Source organism: Lepus europaeus, chromosome 10 (assembly GCF_033115175.1).
Source record: "Lepus europaeus isolate LE1 chromosome 10, mLepTim1.pri, whole genome shotgun sequence".
NCBI lineage: Eukaryota > Metazoa > Chordata > Mammalia > Lagomorpha > Leporidae > Lepus > Lepus europaeus.
In genome coordinates, this window is record NC_084836.1 from 4213752 (window position 1) to 4235333 (window position 21582).

The 21582-nt window shown below is 64.9% G+C and overlaps 1 protein-coding gene across 2 annotated transcripts in view; it reads left to right on the top strand.

Moving 5' to 3' along the window:
* Positions 1-17759, top strand: part of SHISAL1 (shisa like 1) — a 60226-nt gene extending 42467 nt beyond the window's left edge. For both annotated transcript variants that reach the window (XM_062201923.1, XM_062201922.1), the window contains exon 5: positions 16616-17759. In XM_062201923.1, the coding sequence (XP_062057907.1) occupies position 16616 (1 nt within the window). In that variant the 3' untranslated portion in view covers positions 16617-17759. The remainder of the gene's footprint in view (positions 1-16615) is intronic.
* Positions 17760-21582: the final 3823 nt, after the last annotated feature.

Below are 21582 nucleotides of genomic sequence, written 5' to 3' on the forward strand. Positions count from 1 at the left end.
AGGGGCCGGGGCACACTCAGGGGCCAGGGCCACACTTGGGGGTCAGGGCCACAATCAGGGGTAAGGTGCACACTCGGGCCGGGCACACTCAGGGGCCAGGGCCACACTTGGGGGTCAGGGCCACAATCAGGGGTCAGGTGCACACTCAGGGACCGGGGCACACTCGGGCCGGGCACACTCAGGGGCCGGGGCACACTCAGGGGCCAGGGCCACACTTGGGGGTCAGGGCCACAATCAGGGGTAAGGTACACACTCGGGCCGGGGCACACTCGGGGGCCGGGGCACACTCAGGGGCCAGGGCCACACTTGGGGGTCAGGGCCACAATCAGGGGTCAGGTGCACACTCGGGCCGGGCACACTCAGGGGCCGGGGCACACTCAGGGGCCAGGGCCACACTTGGGGGTCAGGGCCACAATCAGGGGTCAGGTGCACACTCGGGCCGGGCACACTCAGGGGCCGGGGCACACTCGGGGGCAGGGGCACACTCAGGGGCCAGGGCCACACTTGGGGGTCAGGGCCACAATCAGGGGTAAGGTGCACACTCGGGCCGGGCACACTCAGGGGCCGGGGCACACTCGGGGGCCAGGGCACACTCAGGGGCCAGGGCCACAATCAGGGGTCAGGTGCCAAGGCTTCTTTCTCCTGGAAGCACCTGGACCGGCCTCAGGGTCCAGCTGCCCTGTTGTGGTCAGGTGGCCGCAAGGCCTCTGGCAGGGGATCAAGCAAACTCTCCCCTCGCCCAGCAGGGTCGGGGAGAGGAGATGGGGCGGACCCTGGCCGGGGACATGGGGACGTCGCTTCCCAAGCTCGACCAGGTTCCCCAGAGCCTCTCTTGCCTCTCAGGGCTGCCCCCAGGGCCCACGGCCACGGAGGAGGGGCAGCCAGCGCTCGGGGTTTCAGTGGACACACAGGTGTTTGCTAGAAGTAGGGAGAGGGCAGCAGGAGACAGTGGCACAGGCACCGCCCCAGGAGGGAAAGGACTGGGCCCCTGGTTGTCCCCCGCCCCAGCACTGGGCCCTGGTTGTCCCCTTGTCCCCAGCACTGGGCCCCTGGTTGTCCCCTTGACCCCAGCACTGGCCCCTGGTTGTCCCCCTGTCCCCAGCACTGGGCCCTGGTTGTCCCCTTGTCCCCAGCACTGGGCCCTGGTTGTCCCCTTGACCCCAGCACTGGCCCCTGGTTGTCCCCCTGTCCCCAGCACTGGGCCCTAGTTGTCCCCTTGACCCCAGCACTGGCCCCTGGTTGTCCCCCTGTCCCCAGCACTGGGCCCTGGTTGTCCCCCAACCCCAGCACTGGCCTCTGGTTGTCCCCCGACCCCAGCACTGGCCTCTGGTTGTCCCCCGACCCCAGAACTGGGCCCTGGTTGTCCCCCAACCCCAGCACTGGGCCCCTGGTTGTCCCCCGACCCCAGCACTGGGCCCTGGTTGTCCCCCGACCCCAGTGATGGGCTCCCCCTGGAGCCTGGGGAGAGGCTAGGGCAGCCAGGGGTAGCCCCGCACCCACCTGCCGGCTCACCGCCTGCCTCCTTCCTGGGCAGACCACGCTGATCGGCGTGAGTCCCCGCATGGCACAGCACAGGACCTAAAAATGCAAGAGCCGTGCTGGTTTGGCAGGCACTCTTCCTCCTCCCCACCCTTGAGCGAACTCGCAGGGCGGTGAGCTTGGGACTGGCCCTGTGTTCAGATCCTGGTGTTTTAGCGAGAGCCACAGGCAAATCACAAACGTCTCCGAGCCTCAGCGTTCCTGTCAGTGAAATGGGCACAGGCAGCCTTCCCAGGAAGGGTGATCGTGAGGGCAGAACAGGGCTGCAGGTGGCTCCGTGAACAGTAATTGTTAGGATGATTGCCCTGTGTTATTGTAGAAGCAAAAAAAAAACAGAAGAGCCACACAGTCTCTCATACTCGGCTGCGTCTGTTTTGCATTTTTCTGTCCTCCTACGCCTGTGACTATTTTTCTAATAGTCGTGTGCATAGTCTTGCATTCCATTCGCACGCACTTGGCATGACCTTGCTGTTACCCTGTGACCCTGGTCTGAACAGCGGTGACGTAGCTGTAGCCACTTCCCGGGGTTTTCGACCGCAGATACCAGCGAAGGGGGGGATCCTGGCGGGAGGGTTCCTGAGCCGGGATGGCACCGTCCCAGTGACAGCCTCTCTCCCACGGGGCTGACCGGCAGCCTCCCACCACGAGGGTCCTCGTGTTCTTCATTTTTGTGAAAAAAATTTATTATTTTATTTGGAAATCAGAGTTACAGAGAGAGAAGGAGGCACAGAGAGAGGTCTTCTATCCACTGGTTCACTCCCCAGATGGCCACAACAGCCAGGGCTGGGCCAAGCCAGAGCCAGGAGCCAGGAGCTCCATCCAGGTCTCCCACGGGGGTGCAGGGGCCCGAGGACTTGGGCCATCCTCCACTGCTCTCCCAGGCCATAGCAGAGAGCTGGACTGGAAGAGGAGCAGCTGGGACTAGAACTGGCGCCCATGGGGGATGCCGCACCACAGGCTCTGGCTTTCCCACGGCGCCGGCCCCGGGGTCCCGGGTCTCACTCCGCCTGTGTCTCTGGGCCCGGTGGCGAGCGCGGCCGCCTCTCCCACGTCTGTTAATTATCCCGCATCTTCGTTCGCGAGCTGCCCGTGTATTTCACTGTGCCCCTGAGACAGCTGATAATTGAAACCATTTCCATAAACCAACGTGTATTTTCCAAATTTCCGTTCCTTGGCGTCGGTCTTGCCTGGCGCTGTTTACTTAATCCATTTTTAATTGACTCTAAATCAAGGCGCTGTTTTTAGAGGACAGCCTCGCTGTCAGCTTTGTCGTCTGTGGCTCGAGGCTTACACGTTTCCCGGGCGCACGGCGGCCGACCCGTCACCTCTCCCCGTTTCTGGGGGGACCCCGGCATCGCCACAGCCCCAGGAACTAGCGGAGCCCCTTGTGATACACCAACCTGGATCAGCTTATGGTTAAACAGGCCGCCTTCAACCCGAGGGCGACGCAAACCGAACCCTCCTCGCTAAATTATGCCACCACGTGGACTGCTCCCGTGGCCTTGACGTGGCCGGCATCCGTGGCGTCTGTGCGGGGTGTTGGGACCACGATGGCTGCTGTGCCCGCCTCCTGCCCCTGCACTCGGTGACAGCACTGGGCCGGGTTTACCTGGTGGGAGTCGGCCATGCGTGTTGCCAGTGGTAGTGGCCAAGGGGTTCTGGAAGGTTCCATGCATTGGCCTTTTTCCGGCTCCTGGCCCTTCTGGGGACAGAGAGCAGGGAGGTGAGAAGGCAGGAGGACGCCTCCCGTGCCTGGGTCTCCGGAAGCGTCCTGTGCGGCTGCACTGCCGTCTCGCGGCCAGGTGTGAGTTCTCTCGTGGGTTTAAGGTCGGCCATCGAGGTCATGCCCCAGTTGAGAGCAGCAAAGACATCGGCATGGGCTCCTGGCCACCGCCTGCCTTGCTGGAAAGATGGGCACCCTCAGCCCCTGGGCCCACGTACCTTCCGGAAGGTTCCCTCTGAAGATGCCCATCCGGGGTGAGTCGGACCAGGCGTGTCCATCCCCCGTCTCCGACGGAGGCTTCAGGACTGGACACGGGTGGGGTCTGCGTCTGGATCCCCACGTTTGTCCGTGAGGGTGGGGGCAGAGCTCCCTGGGGGACAGCGAGGCGTCGCTGGGCCCTGCAGCAGGTGCGGTGCGGGCGCCTCCTCCCACGAGGGGCGGGGCCTGCTCGTTGGGAATCTTCCTTGAAGCGCCTGAGAGGGGCTCCGTGCCCACTGGTGCCCGCATCTGTATCCCTCGCCCTGATCCCCCCGCCCTAACTGTGGAAGGATTCGCCTCCGAGATTAGTGGGGGGGGGACAGCAAGCGCCCCCCTCGTGGGTGCCCCGGCTCCGTCAGAGGGTGGCTGGGAGGCGTCCACTCCTGTGCCCACCCCCCAGCCGCTCTTCCTGCTGTTTCCACGGTGCCCAGAGGGTGCCAGGCGGGGACCCAGGACTGGCCGCGTGGGGCCCTGTGTCGGGGAGCAGTGGCTTGGGGAGTCGCTGGGCCCTGCTGCTGGGGAGGCTGCCCTGGGGCCTCGCCCTGTGCAGCGAGGGTTGGGTTGGGGATGGGAGTGGCCATAGGAGTGATGTGGGACAGACAGTGGGACTGGCCATGGGGTGGGGGGAGGGGCAGTACCGGGGCAGGAGCTGTGGGCTCAGCGTGGTGGGTGTATGGGGACAGTGGGCACCAGGAGGCAGTGTCAGGGGCAGGAGTGGCCGGGTCACAGGCGAGCAGGAGAGGAAAGCTGCCCAGGGGAGGTGGGTGCCGGGGGCAGCGGGGGCCCAGGAGGGACGATGGACACAGGCCACTGCCTGGGGGAGGTGGGTGCCGGGGGCAGCAGGGGCCCAGGGGGGACGGTGGACACAGGCCACTGCCCGGGGGAGGTGGGTGCCGGGGGCAGCGGGGGCCCAGGAGGGACGGTGGACACAGGCCACTGCCCGGGGAAGGTGGGTGCCGGGGGCAGCGGGGGCCCAGGAGGGACGGTGGACACAGGCCACTGCCCGGGGGAGGTGGGTGCCGGGGGCAGCGGGGGCCCAGGAGGGACGGTGGACACAGGCCACTGCCCGGGGGAGGTGGGTGCCGGGGGCAGCGGGGGCCCAGGAGGGACGGTGGACACAGGCCACTGCCCGGGGGAGGTGGGTGCCAGGGGCAGCGGGAGCCCAGGAGGGACGGTGGACACAGGCCACTGCCCAGGGAAGGTGGTGCTGGGTGGGGTGGGCAGAGCCAGGGGTGTGTGGGGTCTGTGAGGCAGGGTGTGTCGCACACACAGGCACACAAGGCACACAGACACGTGTGCACACATGCACACACCAGCATGCACAGTACACAGGCACACACATGTGCACCCATGCACATACACAGTGTGCACACATAGAGGTGCACACACAGGCACACAAGGCGCACAGACACACGTGCGCACACACGCACACACACCATGTGCACCCATGCACATACACAGTGTGCACACCGTATACACACATGTACATACCCACATGCACACACCATGTGCACACACACAGGTACATACACACAGGCACACACACAGGGGTGCACACACAGGCATGCACACACAGATGCCCACGGACACACAGGCACACGGACACAGATGCTCACAAACATGCACACTCAGGGGCACACGCGTGCACATACCCGCATACACACAAGTGCACACATGCACACACCCACACGTGTTGGATCTGACTGTGGGTCAGGTCTCAGGGTGGCAGGAAGGGCCCGGAGCGGCCGGTGGCCAGGGGGCAGCCAGAGCAGTGGGGCCAGTGGAGCTCCAGACGGGAGGGGGCAGAAAGAGGTGCGGATGCTGGGGCCGGGGGTGGTGATGGGGATGGGCAGGGTGCAGTCACCCACGGAGGGGGCAGGACCTGCAGTCACCCACGGGGGAGGGGACAGGATACCCACAGTCACCCACGGGGGGGGCAGGACACCCACAGTCACCCATGGGGGGAGAGGACAGGACACCCACAATCACCCATGGGAGGAGGGGACACCCGCAGTCACCCACAGGGGGAGGGGACAGGACACCCACAGTCACCCACAGGGGGAGGGGACAGGACACCCACAGTCACCCACGGGGGGGCAGGACACCCACAGTCACCCACGGGGGGAGGGGACAGGACACCCACAGTCACCCACAGGGGGAGGGGACAGGACACCCACAGTCACCCACAGGGGGAGGGGACAGGACACCCACAGTCACCCACAGGGGGGGCAGGACACCCATAGTCACCCACGGGGGGAGGGGACAGGACACCCACAGTCACCCACGGGGGGGGCAGGACACCCACAGTCACCCACGGGGGGAGGGGACAGGACACCCACAGTCACCCACGGGGGGAGGGGACAGGACACCCACAGTCACCCACGGGGGGAGGGGACAGGACACCCACAGTCACCCACAGGGGGAGGGGACAGGACACCCACAGTCACCCACAGGGGGAGGGGACACCCACAGTCACCCACGGGGGGGCAGGACACCCACAGTCACCCACGGGGGGAGGGGACAGGACACCCACAGTCACCCACGGGGGGGCAGGACACCCACAGTCACCCACGGGGGGAGGGGACAGGACACCCACAGTCACCCACAGGGGGAGGGGACAGGACACCCACAGTCACCCATGGGGGGAGGGGACACCCATAGTCACCCACGGGGGGGGCAGGACACCCACAGTCACCCATGGGGGGAGGGGACAGGACACCCACAGTCACCCACGGTGGGAGGGGACAGGACACCCACAGTCACCCACGGGGGGGCAGGACACCCGCAATCACCCATGGGGGGAGGGGACACCCACAGTCACCCATGGGGGGAGGGGACACCCACAGTCACCCATGGGGGGAGGGGACACCCATAGTCACCCACGGGGGGGGCAGGACACCCACAGTCACCCACGGGGGGAGGGGACAGGACACCCACAGTCACCCTCGGGGGGTCAGGACACCCAGTCACCCACGGGGGGAGGGGACAGGACACCCACAATCACCCACGGGGGGAGGGGACAGGACGCCTGCGGTCACCCACAGGGAGGGGCAGGGCCCGAGGCTGCGGCCGCCGTGTTCCTCTGCAAACCTCCTTGACCTTCCTGTGTGCCCGATGGAGGCGCCAGTGGGACCAGAATGGATGCAGGAGCCGCTTTTAAAAATTCATGGCGGAGGCCAGGCCGAGGGTATTTCTGGCACTTGGGCGGGGCGGGGGGGGCGCAACCAGAGGCCGCAGACGCGGATGGGGGCGGCTCAGGGCGCTTTGTGGCATTTAATGGAGAACATGGGTCTCGGTCCACGCTGTGGCATCAAATATTTAGCAACGCGGCATTAAAAATTAACCTTCAGGATGTGGCTGTTTCAAGGCGGGCCTTCCTGGAAGGCTGCAGGAAGGAGGGGCTCCCGGCAGCCCCCAGAGCAAGGCAGGCTCCCCACGGACCCACTCCCAGAGCCGGAGCAGCCTCCGGACCCCCACGGGCGGGGGTCGGCCCCGGCCTCAACCGTGGCTCTGCTGGGGCTCCCGGCAGCAGGACGGGCCCTTGGCCTGGCACTCGGGGCCTCACGGCCTCACCCCTGCCCCTCTGGGCAGCTGAGCGCTGTGGCGAGGGGAGGCCTGGGGCTTCCAGGGTTGCAGGAGACCAGACGAAGTGGGGGTGCTGTAGGCATCGGGGCCGGCATGTGCAAGGGCACTGGGGCACAGCACGTGTATACATTTACGTGTCAGGAGGAGGGTCCGGGTGGCGTGTGGTGGGTGGGAAGGGAAGGGAGGGTCTCACTGAGCAGGGCCATGGTGAGGAGTGGGCTTCACCCCAGGGACGGGGGAGCCCCAGAGAGGCCTTTCTCGGTTTCCTTGTTCTAACAGTGTCCTCTGGCTGAGTGGGGAAGGGAGCCAGGAGCCCACCCAGCAGACCCCGCTCTCTGCCTTCGAGGAGGGGCTGGAGCCCATGGGACTGGCTGGGGGATGGGGTGGGAGGCACCTGGGGGGATCCAAGGAAGGTTCTGGGGTGCTGGGCCGGGAAGATGCTGGTGCAGTTTGCCCAGCTGGGTGCCCTGGGGCCTGTGTGGCTTTGGGAATCACTAGTGTGGGGTGTCTGAGGGTGGGGGGGGCCTGAGGGGCAGGGGGCAGGGGAGCACCAGCGAGGGGGCATGGGGACCCGGCCGCCCTGCCCTCTGCCTCACGCGCCCTGTGTCCTCATGTCCTGTGCATCAGAAGCAGCCAGGGGTAGCTGGCCCTGCCCAGCCCACGTCCCCTCCCCCACCCCCCGGCCTCGCACATCTGCAGGGACACCGGCCGGCTCGCTTGCTACGGGAACAGAGCGAGGTCTCCCTCAGTTCTGGGAGACAATGCCTCCCAGAGCAGGGGCTGGGTTTGACAGCTGGGGGGGAGGGGCAGTCAGGGAGCACGCCGTGACCCCTGGCAGGTGCCCCCAGCCCCACAGCCAGGGTCGGGCAGTGCCGGGAGCCCTCCATGGCTCAGCCCCCCTCCACGCAGCCCAGTGACCCTGCCAGGAGTGTGCCACAGGCAAAACCAAACCCCAGTGAGTCTCTGTCGCCACTGCTGAGCGTTCGCTGTAGCCGTGACCTCTGTGCGCCGGGCACCTGCAGCCGCACCGGGTCCTGTCACCTGTACAAGCCCAGTCCACCGGGGCTCCCGGAGAAAGGGGACGGCCAGCTGGGGGGGTGGACCGAGTGTCCTGCAGGCGGGTGGGCCCCACCAGAGCTGCACCCTGGCCAGCCCCTCTCACCCAAAGCAGAGGATAAGGCCACGGAGCCGCCATCCCCGCCGGCCTGGGCTGGAGCCAACTTCAGCGGGCGAGGACCCAGCGGCGCCCTCTGCACCTGCCGCCCTGGGTGGACAGTGGGCGCCGGTCCCCTGGGCTGTGCAGGCTGAGGACGGAGCCCCATTTCCCGAGGGCATGTGGGGGGTGACCCTGCTGGGTGGTCCCCCCAGCCATCCTGCTCCCAGGATCTCCCAGGATGTTCCAAAATGGAGCAGCCACTTCTTCCCCCATCCCGGGAGTCTGTGGCTCAGGGTCTCGCCCATGGCTCCAGTCTGGTGTCAGCCAGGGCCACCTCATGGCGCAGCAGGGGACGGTCCACGTCCCCGCTCACGCTCGTGGCTGCCGGTGGCCTCCATCCTCACAGACGGGAAAGCTGAGGGCAGAGCAGGAATGTGGCCCGCCCAGCTGGGTCCAGGGCAGGTGTCCTGGCAGTCCCGTCAGAGACAGTGGCTCACCAGGGAGGCCTCTGACTCCGGCCCAAGGTGCCCCGACCCTGGCCAAGTGTGGGGGAGGAGCAGGAAGCCGGGCCGGGCTCCAGGCACCCTGCCTGCCCACTTCCATGGGGCACGGTCCCTCATGAGTGACGTCAGTCCTGGTGGCTCAGGGGTAGGAAGGTGCGTCCAGCCAGCAGCGTATGCACACGCCTACCCCACCCCCAGCTCCCCGTGCTCTGTATGGCTCTGTGCTGGACGTAGAAGAGCTGGTCCTTAGCATCCTCAGGCCCAGGCTCTGTGGCCCTGAGCCTCACTTTACCCAACTGTAAAATGGAATCATCAGCTCTGCTTTCCTCCCAGGGAGGTTACAGAACTGAGCGAGTCAGGAGTCTGCCCGGGCTCTGACGCCCTGGGCAGGAAGCGGGAGACCCTGGGTCCCACCTGGCCTGGCCTGGCGCCCAGTGGCAGCTGTCAGAGCCCTCTGGTGCTGGCCTCAGGAGCCCCAAGCCAGCCCCACTCGCACGAGAAAGAGAGCGAGGGATTCGTTTCTCAGCTCCACTCCCAAGACTGGGGTCAGGCCCCCTGCATCGGCCGCCACCAGCTTCCAGAGAGGACCAGACTTCCGAGTCCAGTGTCTACATCCCCGCCGGCCACAGAGCCATGGCCAGCTGTGGTCACGCACCCAGCCCCGGGCTTCTGTGATCAGGGGCTGACCCCGGGGCTGGCCTTGGAGTCAGGCCAAGAGGTTCCGGACCCAGTCCAGGGAGGGGAGCGGATGTCTGTTGGCCGGCACCCTCTGGACCCCGGGCCCTCCATCGGTCTTGGTGGAGCTCCGGCGAGCTGGGGGTGTCAGCGGGTTTTGTAACTGGCAGAGCCGTGCAGACGCGGGACCCGTGCTGAGTGTGCTCTCCAGGGGCGGGGCTGTCCCGAGCAGCACCTTGTGTGGTCCCCGCAGAAGGTGTCGATGGAGCAGTGCCACGCGCCGTCCCCGTGCCCAGCCGAGCGGGAGGCGGAAGCGGCTGGCTGGGCACATCCGTCCTGCGGCACACACGGCCCGAGGCGACGTCCCCACAGCGGCTGTCACCGGTGCACCAGCCTCGGTGGCTGGGAGTCTGCTCTGGGGCTCGGGGACGCCTGACAGCGTGTCTCAGCAGCGCGGGCTCCTTCCGGGAGCTTCTGGGGGTGAAGTCGTGCCCTCGCCCGGCTCCTGGAGAGGCCTCCTGCCGTCCTTGGCCTGGGCCCCTTCCTGCACTGGCCTCCATCCTGGCGTCCTCTACACACCTCCCTCTCTCACCTCCTCTTCCGGGTATCCCCGGGATTGCATCGGGCCCAGCGACCAGGCCAGGGTCACCTCCCATGTCATCCTCCCCTTGTCACACAGCAGGGTCCCTTTTACCTCTGGGGGTTGGGATGTCTCTGGGGGCCGTTGTACCTGCACAGGTGTACACCTGGGGGGACAGCACACGCACGAGAGTCAAAGTGCATGGAAAACGTGTATTGTGGAGAAGCTCTGCACGGATTCCGCCCCCCCCCCACCTCTTTGTTCCCCCAGGACAAACGTATCTTTAATTCCGCCTTGCTAGGAACGTTCTAGAAGCCTTTGTTGAGCGTTAGGACCGGCGCCAGCCGCCTTGGGAAAGCGCCCGAGCCGCCTTTCAGGGCCTGCAGGGTCAGTCTCCTGTCTTGGAAGTACTCGGGAGACACCGCACGCGGCTTAGCTCCGGAACGTCTGCAGGGACGTCACCGTTAGGCAGCCGTAGCCGGGAAGCCACAGTGCTCAGGACCCAAGGCGGCCCGAGGGCTGTGGCCATGGGTCCGGGACTTCCCGGTTTGAGGGGGCCTTGCCTGGGTAACAGGTGGGTTCCGCGACTCCGCCTCCTCGCCTGGCCTGTGCCCCGCCCAGCTGTGCTGAACATGTGTGGGGGCCGCTGATCTGAGCAGGCGGGGCTCTGCTGCTCCTCGCTCCTCCCGTGAGCAGCCTCGGGCTCCCGCCCCCCGGCCTGGGTGGCCGTGGGGGTTCAGCGGGAAGCCCACGCCGCCCCACACCCACCCTGGCCGCCGTGGGCTGCTTTGCGGCTCACCTGGCAATTACTCCCGTTGGGCCGCCGCCGCTTCTGCCGGCCCCCGCACCGCGAGCCTTATTGTTGCCAGGCTGACAGTTCTGGAAGCTTCATTATGCAAATTGCCAGGTGCTCCCTTATCTTCCCCGTTAGGGCCCACCGCGCCAGCTGCAGGTGGGGGGAGTGCACGGCCCGGCCCACACGACGGCGGCCGTGTGGCCCAGTGGGCAGCAGCATTGGCGGCTGCCCGGGCCTTGGTATCCTCACCATAGATCAAGGACAGGTTCTTGGAACCAGGCCCGGGAGAATTGGCGCACACCACAGGCCCCCCTCCTCCCCGCCGCTCCCCCGCCCCGCGTGCTCGCCTGGCCCCCGCCCAGCCAGGAGCAGCTGGTGCAGACCGCCTTGGCCCTCTTGGGGCTCAGCCTGGTGTCCCCTCCTCCTGGTGGTGTCCCCAGGCCAGGCCCCCCAACACTCAGCACTGAGGCAGCCGGCTCCCTGCACCTGTGGTCCCACTGCATGGCCGAGGCGTGGCCGCCACAGAAGCACAACAGGAGGTGACTTGCTAACGATGCCTTCTGGAAGGCAGCTCAACGACAAAGCGGCCCCAAGGCGCCGAGAACCTACGAGCAGGGTGCTCTTGTGGCCAGGGAGCGTCCGTGGCAGTGAGGTTGACCCGCAGCCCTGTGGTACCTTTGGGGGGCGTCCAAGGCCCAGAGAAGCTGAGTGGCCAGGCCGGGGCTGCACAGCGCGTGAGCAGCTGGGGCAGGACCTGAACCCCAGCCTGTGTGCAGAGTGCCGCGCCCAGGATCATGGGGGAAAGCAGGGCGGCCTGTGTGGCTGCAGAGGAGCCACGTGGAGGCCACAAGGCACCGCCGAGGGCAGGAAGGGCCTGGGGCCGGGCAGTCATCGGAGCTGGACCGTGCTAAGCACCCAGCACTCCGGCTTCTGTGCTGAGAACACACCCGGGGAGGTGAGAGCAGGGACATCTGTTAGAAGCACTGAGGGTGGCGGGAGGCGATTTGGGGTCTGTGTTCAAAATAGTCAGCGGGAGAGGCTGACGGGTGGCCCTGGGCGTGAAAGGCAGGCAGGCAGCAGGACAGCCAGGAGGGAGGGGCAGGTCCAGACGGAAGCTCGGAGTCAGCCCTGGGCGTGTTTAGTAGCCAAGGTCGGGGAGGGGTTCTGGGAGGCAGGTGCCAAAGCAAGACAACTTCCAGGAAGGTAAATGGCAGTAAAGCCACAAACCCGGCAACAGTACCCTGGGAAGGAGAGTGGTGGCGGAGGGGGGCGGGGGTTAGAGCATCAGGACAGCATACTAGGGCAGCCCGCTGACTGGGTCACGGACAGCAGGTGGCCCTCCGCTCCCTGCACCGTCAGACGGGGGCTGCCGCTCCCGAGCCCCATCCACCCTCATTGATCTTTGCCACCCCAATGCAGGCCGGACGTGGGAACGTGATGGTTTCCCATGACGGCTTCCATTTGCATCTCGCTTGTCGCAGGCTTTGGCGTGGCTGTCTCACAGCATCCCCCTCTCTGCCTGGCCCCGCTCAGTCTAGACTTTTCCCTTCCTGGATTCGTGGGGTGACCCCCTGGGCTCTTGGAATTCACCTGTTTCACAGAGGCTTTGTGATCGCGATGGGTGCAGCCGCGCAGGGTCTCCTCCGATCCTGTCAATGGCCTCCCGAGCCAAGCGTGCCACCAGCCCTGGGGCTAGAGCCAGGGACACAGACCAGTGAGAGGCTGCCGGCCCACCTACACTTGGGCCGATGGGCTGGGCTAAGTGCCGTGGAGATAACCAGGGGAAGGCCAGGACGAGCCTGGGGTAGGGACAGAAAACGTGGTCTGGGAGAGGCGAGGGACCAGCCGTGGGTTGACTGGGGATAAGAGATGGGCGAGGGCTGGAGATGGCGTCTCTGGGCGCTTTAGGGAGGCTGAACCAGCGGATGTGGGCACCAAGGGCACACAGGGGCTGAGTTCCAGGGCAGAGGAAGGTTGGGATTTTAGTTTGGGGCAGGTCGAGTTTGACGGCACCGTTAGGTGAGGTCAAGTGTGTGCGGTTTGACTGACAGCGTGAATTTGGGTGCGAGTTTGAGGCTGGGGTGATGTTTAAATCCCTGGGAGGAGACGACAGCTTAGGAGCATGGAGAGGAGAAGGCGCGGGCTGGACTGGTCAGCGCTGGGCAGTGACCGCTGGGGGCCTCAGGTGCAGGAGGCAGGATCGCTGCGACCACGGCCGCTGAGAGGGACGAGTTGGGGGCACCGAGCGCCGGCCCCCAAATTTCACAGCGTGGAGGTCTCAGCTGACGTCTGCAAAGATGTTGGCGCAAAATCCCTGTGGGAGGCGGAGGCGGAGGCCGCCCGCCCCTCTCCGTGTCTTGCGTGTCCAGTGCCTTCCGTGCCTGCCCGCTTCTCAATAAAGCTGCCGTTGGATTTACTCGTTAGCTCCTCCTCTGACTCCATCGCGGCTGTCCTTTCTCTGTCCTCTGTCCTCCCCGGGCTGGTTTTGTCTCCAGCGTCTTTAGTTCAGTGATTACTGTTTCCTTGTTTATTGGTAACGGCGACAGTTGGGGCTATGAGTTTCCCTCCGAGCATTGCTTTGGCTGCATCTCACAGTTCCTAAACGTCAGAGTCTCTACTCTTGCTGTTGTCCAAATAGTCTGCAATTTTTATTTTTTACCATCTTTGATCACAGGTTAAAGAGTTGATAAATTTCTTGGAGGTAGAGTGGCTTTGTGGCTTTATTAATGTTATCAAATTTTAGTGTATTATGCAAGAACGTCCGATTTATACTTTTTAGAATTTAATGTCTTTGTGGCCTGATAGTCATTTTGTGTGTGTGCATTTTTTTTTTCTTTTTGGACAGGCAGAGTGGACAGTGAGAGAGAGAGAGACAGAGAGAAAGGTCTTCCTTTTGCCGTTGGTTCACCCTCCAATGGCTGCCACGGCTGGCGCATCGCACTGATCCAAAGGCAGGAGCCAGGTGCTTCTCCTGGTCTCCCATGGGGTGCAGGGCCCAAGCACTTGGGCCATCCTCCACTGCACTCCTGGGCCACAGCAGAGAGCTGGCCTGGAAGAGGGGCAACCAGGACAGAATCTGGTGCCCCAACCGGGACTAGAACCCAGTGTGCCGGCGCCACAAGGCGGAGGATTAGCCTGTTGAGCCGCGGCGCCGGCCAATGTGTGTGTGCATTTTCAAGAGCGTTGGAACGGAAGGAGGCGGCGGCTCATGTTCAGCTCACACACTTGGTTACTTGTTAGGTGAGGTGGTTTCCTACGTCCTGGTTCGTTTTTGCCAATTTCACCTGTAACGGGGAGCTGGACTGAAACGCCCTAACGCCAGCATTCTCCGCTGCTTTCCTCCTAAATTCCCAGCAGCCATTGCTGGCGGACCACCGAGGCTGTGCTGTTTGCCGCCTTAGCTTTTGCTACTGTGGAAGCCTCATGGCGACTCTCGCCCGTGTCACAGGGTCCTTGGATTTCTCCTCCAACGTGTGTCATCTCGACCCAATTCAGCCTTTTTTAAAGACAAGGTGTATTTATTTAAAAGGCAGAGTTGGGGCCGGCGCTGTGGCGCAGCGGGTAAAGCCACCGCCTGAAGCGCTGGCATCCCATATGGGTGCTGGTTCGAGACCCGGCTGCTCCTCTTCCCATCCAGCTCTCTGCTGTGGCCTGGGAAAGCAGTAGAAGACGGCCCAAGTGCTTGGGCCCCTGCACCCACGTAGGAGACCCAGAAGAAGCTCCTGGCTTCAGATCGGCGCTGTTCCAGCCAATTGGGGAGTGAATCAGTAGATGGAAGATTATATATATATATATATATATATATCCCTCCCTCTCTCTCTGCCTCCCTCTCTGCCTCTCCTCTCTCTGTGTAACTCTTTCTAATAAATAAATATTTTTTAAAAATTAAAATCAAAAAAGGCAGAGTTACAGAGAGAGGGAGACCGGTCTTGCATCTGCTGTTTGACTCCCCAAGTGGCTGCAGTAGTCACAGCTGGGCCATGCTAAAGCCAGGGCTTCTTTGGGGTCTCCCACGTGGGTGCAGGGGCCCAAGCACCTGGGCCATCTTCTACTGCTTTCCCAGGCCACAGCAGAGAGCTGGATTGGAAATGGAGCAGCTGGGACTTGAACCTGTGCCCCCGTGGGAAGCCGGCACTGCAGATGGCGGCTTCACCTGCTGCACAACACCAGCCCACACATCTCCTCGCTGGATCCTGGTCCCTGGTTTCTCTTGCTTTGAATTTTCTGCCCGTACTTCTGAAAGATTTTGGTGAGACGCACACAGCATAACACTGACCACGGGTTTGCGTGTTGTAGGCGCTCCCGCTGCCACACAGCCCTCCGCACCGTCGTCTCCAGGTCGTCTGTGGCCCTGCATGCCCGCCCTCCAGCGCCTCTGTGTCCAGTGGGAGCGTTTCCGTTCTGTGGCCAGTGTGGCAGGTGCACTTGGCAGCTTCTGCCACCGTCACGTCCACTGGGCTCTCTGGTTTTGTTGCTTTCGTGGGAGCTGTCGGCTTCCACCGTGTGGTCTCTGTGTTTCTGTTTTATTTTTGAGGACGTGTCCTCTGATCGGTTGGAGAGCCATGCTGTTGACCCTGAGGCTTCTCATCCTAGTTACAATGGGACAGGGTACCTTCCGTAGAACACGCCATCTTCCCCTATTGCATATCAAAACTAGAACTCTCTTCTGCCATTTTAATTAGTTTTCTGTTGACCCTTGCACTTCCGACGCTAAACATCTGAGCAGTTCTTTAGCTCCCAACTGTGCAAGACGAGGGCGTGGGGTACCCGTGTCACCCCGCCCCTGCACCTGCCCGTTACCCGCTTCTCCCCTGCAGCAGTCATTATCCGTAGCCGTGTCTCAGACCCAGCCTCACCGGTAGACGGGGCTCCTGCTGGCAGCCACGGCACTGGCTACGGCTCTCCTAAGACGGGCTCAGGGGAGCTGTGGTCCACACGTGCACCCGGCGTGTCTTCCTGCTGGCTTTGCACTGAACAGCTGGCTCGCTTCATTCATTCACTCATTCAGCACCTGCCATGTGCAGGTTCCCGTCCTAGGCTCCAGCAGTGAGCAGCACACACAACCCCCTCGGGGCCGTCCGGGGCCAGCTTTCCAGGGAGGACACAGGTGGACGATGGAGGCCGGCACGCGGCTTGCTGGGAGTGGCGGTGACGGTGGTGGGTGGTGGCCGTGGCTGCAGGCACAGGAGAGGGACCAAGGAGTCGCCCCGTTGGTGCCGGCTGAGGTCCCGCCCTCCAAGGTGGCGCTGCCTTGCAGAGGTCGGCTCTGAGGACCTTGTCGCGTCTAAACCCCGCCGCCTGCCTGCCCGTGGCTCCTCTGCCCCCGGCTTCGTGTCCCCTCACCAGTGGACATCCACCTCCTCGGCGCTGGTGACAGGGCCACAGCGCCTGTGATGGGGCCAGGGCGGGCTTCGTGTCAGCGCCCTGAGCGCCCTGGGGCACCCCTGACTGGGCCACGCTGGTCTCTCTCCCAGCCCGGCCCCATCCCGGCCCCCTGCAGGGTGTCCGAATCCGTTTGGAACATTTCCTGGTTCGCTATGGCAAGAGCGACCCCGTGATCTGCTGAGTCGGGATACTTTTCAGGCTGAACAGGGCAGTGGTGGGCACTGTACCAGGAGGCCGCTCGGGCAGGAACAGCGCGGGGTCCCCTGGGAGTGACACGCGTGGCTCCCGTCCCCAGCTTTGTCCTGTCGTGGCGTGTGGCAGGCGGGGCTCTGGCCTCCCCGGCACCAAGGCCGGGGCTCCGGCTGCCCTCCGCGGGCAGACCCCCTAACGCCGCGTCTCCCTCTGCTTCTTCCAGAAAACCCTTTTGCCTCAGGATGGGGGCGGCGAGACCCGGAGCAGCCGGCGCAGCCTCAGAGAAGAGCGGCTTCTGCAGGGACGCCGGGGAGCGCCGGGGCGGTGGCAGCGGACGGCGGGTGCCTGGCGCCCCAGACTCCCCCCCACGGACTCCTGAGCCCGGAGCACGGGCAGGAGGCGGAGCCCCCCGGCCACAAGCAATAGTCCGTCCTCTCCCGGGCTGGGGGCTCGCTGCCACCCTGGAACCCGCTCCCTGCACGCGTGGCCCGCGGGCGTGCGCACCTGTGACTCCCGGCGTGCGTTCTGTGCGCTCGGTCCCTTGGGTGGGTTTGAACGGAGCTCCGTCCGTCAGGTCCCCCGGGGGGCACAGGTCACCGTGCGGCTGGCAGCTGCGGCTGGGGTCTGAGGCTCACGCTGCTGCTTGCAACGGTTGCTGGTGGAGCCGGCTGAGCGAGGGTGCGGCCTGGCCGCGCCGCGGGGGCCTGGGGAGGAGAAGGCGGTCAGGGTGGTCCCTGTGGCATTAGTCCCTGTGATGACAGGGGCTCCCAGGGGCGGGGAGGAGCCCCAGGCCCGCGCCCCACGCTCTGTCACACCATCTGGGCAGGGCAGCTCCTGGAGCAGTGAGAGCAGAGGAGGGGTGCCCAGGCTCTCATGGCCACAAGGCGGCCAGCCCCCTGGTCTGACCGCGGCAGGGACAGGACACGCCCCAGCCCAGGGCCCCCAGCTCCGTCCCCGGAGCCTCTCTCCGATGCCTTCCCGCGGGGGCCGCCCCCAAGCTGTCACTGCCCGGAGCCCATGTCCACTCAGCACCTGCTGTGTGGCGCGGGCCCATGCTGGCCAGGGGCCCAGGGGGAAGACAGGACAGGCCTGTCCTCTGGGCAGCTCCCCGCCTGGCGTGAGATACACACGGGCATCTTGGCATTTGAGGCAACGAGGGTGCTGGAAACCCTGAGCAGAAGGTTCTAGAAATCCATCCCCTTTAAGGCGGGACTTCCACAGGGCCCTCTGCCCACCTGCTGCCCCGGGGCACACACGCAGCAGGACATCCCCAGGAAGTGACCTCATCGGGTCCCCGTGCTGCCAGTGTAGACACACTCCTGCCACCAGTGTTAGCGACACCCGGTGCCCGGCTCAATAAACACGTATCCACTCCGGCCCGTGTCCGTGTCTCAGACCCAGCGTCCTGGCGCACACCGGCCCCGTCCCGGGGGGCGGGGGAGTGGCAGGGGGAGGGCAGGGGAGGGGCAGAGTCCCTCCGCGCAGTGCACTCTGGGGGTCCTCTCTGAGCAAGCGATGCTGCAGCCCAGAGAGGATGGACAAGCAAGAGCCAGCCGCAGGCCTGGCAGGGAACGGCTGCCAGAGACGCCGGGCGGCCGGGCCGGAGCGAGGATGGAAGGGGGTGGAGGCCCGGAACTTTCCAGAATGTGTTTTGCACACCATCTGGCTCCTCGACAGCCCCACCCAGAACGGGACCCTCTCCAGTTCATGGCTGGGACTCGGAGGCTCGGCCGGGTCAGGCCTGCCCTGGGTCGGCCCCAAGTCTGGCGGGGGTGGGGGCGGGGGCTCTGCTCGGGCGGTCTTGGTGAGGGCCACGCGGTGACCTTCTGCTCCCGGCACAGGCTCAGGGCCGCGTCCATGCGGACACACGTGCAGCTGCCCGTGGAGAGGCGCTGGTGGAGGTCAGAGGTCACCGGCCTGACGTGAGGTGTGTTAGGTCGAAGGGGGCGCTGTTCTGGCCCACCAGCGGTGTTTCCAGTGGAAACTCGAAGTCCCACGGGGGCCACTGTGCCGAGTCCTCAGTGGGCGGTCGGCCTGGGCGCCAGAACACTGGGGAGCAGGGGCCTCCCCTCCCTTTAGCTCAGCAGAGACCAGGGCCTGAGCAGACCCAGTGCAGGCAGCAGGGGCCGTGCCCTGCTCCTCCCCGGCTGGGGGACACTGGGGAGTGGTGGACTCTCCCTGAGCCCCGGGGGGGGGGGGGGGGGGACAGGAGGGAGTGGGGGTAGGGAGGGGATTGGAAGGGCGAGAAGGGGAGGGGCGGGGCCCCGGGCAGGGGCCCCTCCTCTGCCATCTCAGAGCTGGGGGGCAGGACCCATGCTCAGGGGCGTGGGCCCCATGTGCAAAGCAGGTGGGTGCGGTCCTGTTGCTCTGCAGAAACCAGGGGGCCTCAGAGCCCGGCAGGGCCATCCCCGCCCCGCCATCGCCAGGGACCCCAGCCCCTCCTGCTGCACCTGTGCCCACGAGCGTCCCCGAGCGCGAGAGTGGCAGGTCTGTGCAGGTGACCAAGCGCGGCCTGAGCAACCCCCAGCGCTGACCTCACAGGCTGCCTGCTCTCACAGTCTCTGGGGGGCTTCTGGCTGGCACTGCGGGATTTGTGACCACAACAGCCGGAAACAAGAAGGGGCAGCCTGTCCACTCAAACCCCTGGCCCACGGAAGGGTTTGCATTCGGCACGGCATTCGCAGACCCGGCCAACTCCCCCCAGCAGGTGCGGGAAGGAGCAGAGCCAGAGAGGCTCCCTGGAGACCGGTGCCTCTGAGGACCCCACCCCAGGGCGCGGCGCCCTGCCCTGCCCTGCCGTGCTGTGCCCTGCCCACCCCGCCCCACCCCAGCCCCAGCCCATCAACAGACCTAGCAGGTGCATACCCTTCAAAGCCTCCGTCTTGTATTCTGGGCAAAGCTATTTTCCAGTGCCCCCAGCCTGGATGGGCTCCTGGGGGCTCTGGCTCTGTCAGTGACCTCTGACCTCCGTGGCCCACCACCAGCTTCAGGGCAGGGGAGGGAGCGGCGCTGGGGGCTGCTGTTGGCTGCTGGGACATTTTCTCGGGTCTCTGAGGCTCCTCTGAGAAGCCCTGGGGGAGGGAGGCACGGAGGAGGCAGCACATTGCCTGTCACCACCCACGCGTGTGCAGGAGGCAGCTGCGCCCCCTCGTCCCCTGTGCAGGGGCAGGGGCAGCCGAGCCAGCATCTGAGAGGTCAGTGTGAGATCCCACGTGCACTCACACATGTGTGCACACGGACGACCACACATCAGCTCTGATGGGGGACCCCCGAGCAGCCACCATGCAGGGACCCTGCTGGGATCCTTGTCCCCGCTCCACCCGGCACGGCGTGAGTGACCCCAAAGCAACACATGTGGCCCCATGGGCAGCTACCGTCCGCCGTCCTCCCTGCCCCACCACAATATACCCCGGCCTGGCCTCAGCCGTGGTCCCCCTGTGTCACATGTTCCCTGTCGGCGGGTGTCCCCATGGGCCCCTGTGTCACCCTAGGAGAAACAACGTGGCCCCGCCCCAGTGACATCGGTCAGGACATCCGGACCAGCCCCTCCCTCATTACAGCTAGAAACATTGGACGAAACGCTTTTATAAATTGCTGGGAGGGGGGGCAGCACCATGGTGTGGTGCCGTCATCCCATACGGGCACCAGTTCAAGTCCCAGCTGCTCCACTTCTGATCCAGCGCCCTGCTAATTCACCTGGGAAAGCAGTGGGAGATGGCCCAAGTGCTTTTACCCCTGCACCCACGTGGGAGGCCCAGAGGAAGCCCCTGGCTCCTGGCTTCAGCCTGGCCCAGCCCTGGCTCTTGGGGGAGCCATTTGGGGAGTGACCTAGCAGACGGAAGCACTCTCGCCAGTGCACTCTCTCTCTCTGCTCTCAACTCTGCCTTAGTGAAATCAGCCCTGGCTCACGAGAGCACTGAGCGGTGAGGGATGACGGGGCCGTGGTCTGGACGGAGAGAGGGTGAAGATGGGCCTGGGGGCTGCCTGTGCAGCCACACACACGTGTGCACAACAGCAGGGTCAAACGTGCTCCACATGCAGCAGACGCCGGCGACTGAAACCAGGGAGAGACAGGGAAGCCTGGTGCAGAACCAACCAGTAAAGAGAGCAAAATGACGATCTCGGTGACCAGGGGTACGAGCAGGCTACAGGCGAGGGCGCGGCGTTGGCAGAGGGTCGGGCAGGTCCAGGGCCGAGCACAGAGGCTGCACAGCAGGTGGGGCCACGGCAGTCAGAGGGCGGAGGCAGCGCAGGGCACTGGTGCTGGCTTCTTGGCCAGCGGTGCTGGCACAAGGAGGCGTCCACCGGCAGACGAAGCCACTCCAGACCCAGACCTGGCCCCCGTCCCGAGAGCTGGCTCAGAGCAGGCGGTGGGCAGAGCTGCCAGCTCCGCCCAACTGCAGAGCTGGGGGAGAGGACCCTGGAGAACCGCGGGCTTGGGACGATTTTCAGACGTGGTGCCGATGCCGGGGCGGAGAGGGGGTGGCGACTTGCTGAGCGGTGCTAGAACGAGAAACGCTGCCTGTGGAAGACGCCGCCGAGAGAGGGAACGGCTGAGATGGAGACTGGGAGACTGGGAGGGTGTTCCTGCCCCCCCGAGCACGCCCACAAAGGACGGCCATGCAGGCATCCGGTGCAGCAGCTGAGCCACCCCGGACGCCCACCTCTAATCAGAGCGCCTGGGTCCTGGCTCCGGGTTTGATTCCTGCTTCCTGCTGATGGAGCCAGGAGCTGGGTCCCTGCCACCCGCGCACGAGACACGGATGGATTCCTGGCTTCTGATCCTCCTGACCCTGCCCCAGCTGCTGCGGGCATTTGGGGAGTGAGCCAGCGAATCAGAGTGCGGTGTCTCCGGGCCGGCGCGGTGGCACAGCGGGTAAGGCCGCTGCCTGCAGCGCCGGCATCCAGTATGGGCGCTGGTGTGAGTCCCAGCTGCTCCGCTTCTGATCCAGCTCTCTGCTGTGGCCTGGGAAAGCAGCAGAAGATGACCAGAGTGCTTGGGCCCTGCACCCACGTGGGAGACCCAGAAGAAGCTCCTGGCTCCTGGCTTCAGATTGGCACAGCTCTGGCCATTGTGGCCAATTGGGAAGTGAACCAGTGGATGGAATACCTCTCTCTCTCTCTCTCTCCGCCTCTCCTTTTCTCTGTGTGTGTAACTCTGACTTTCAAGTAAAATAAATAAATCTGTAA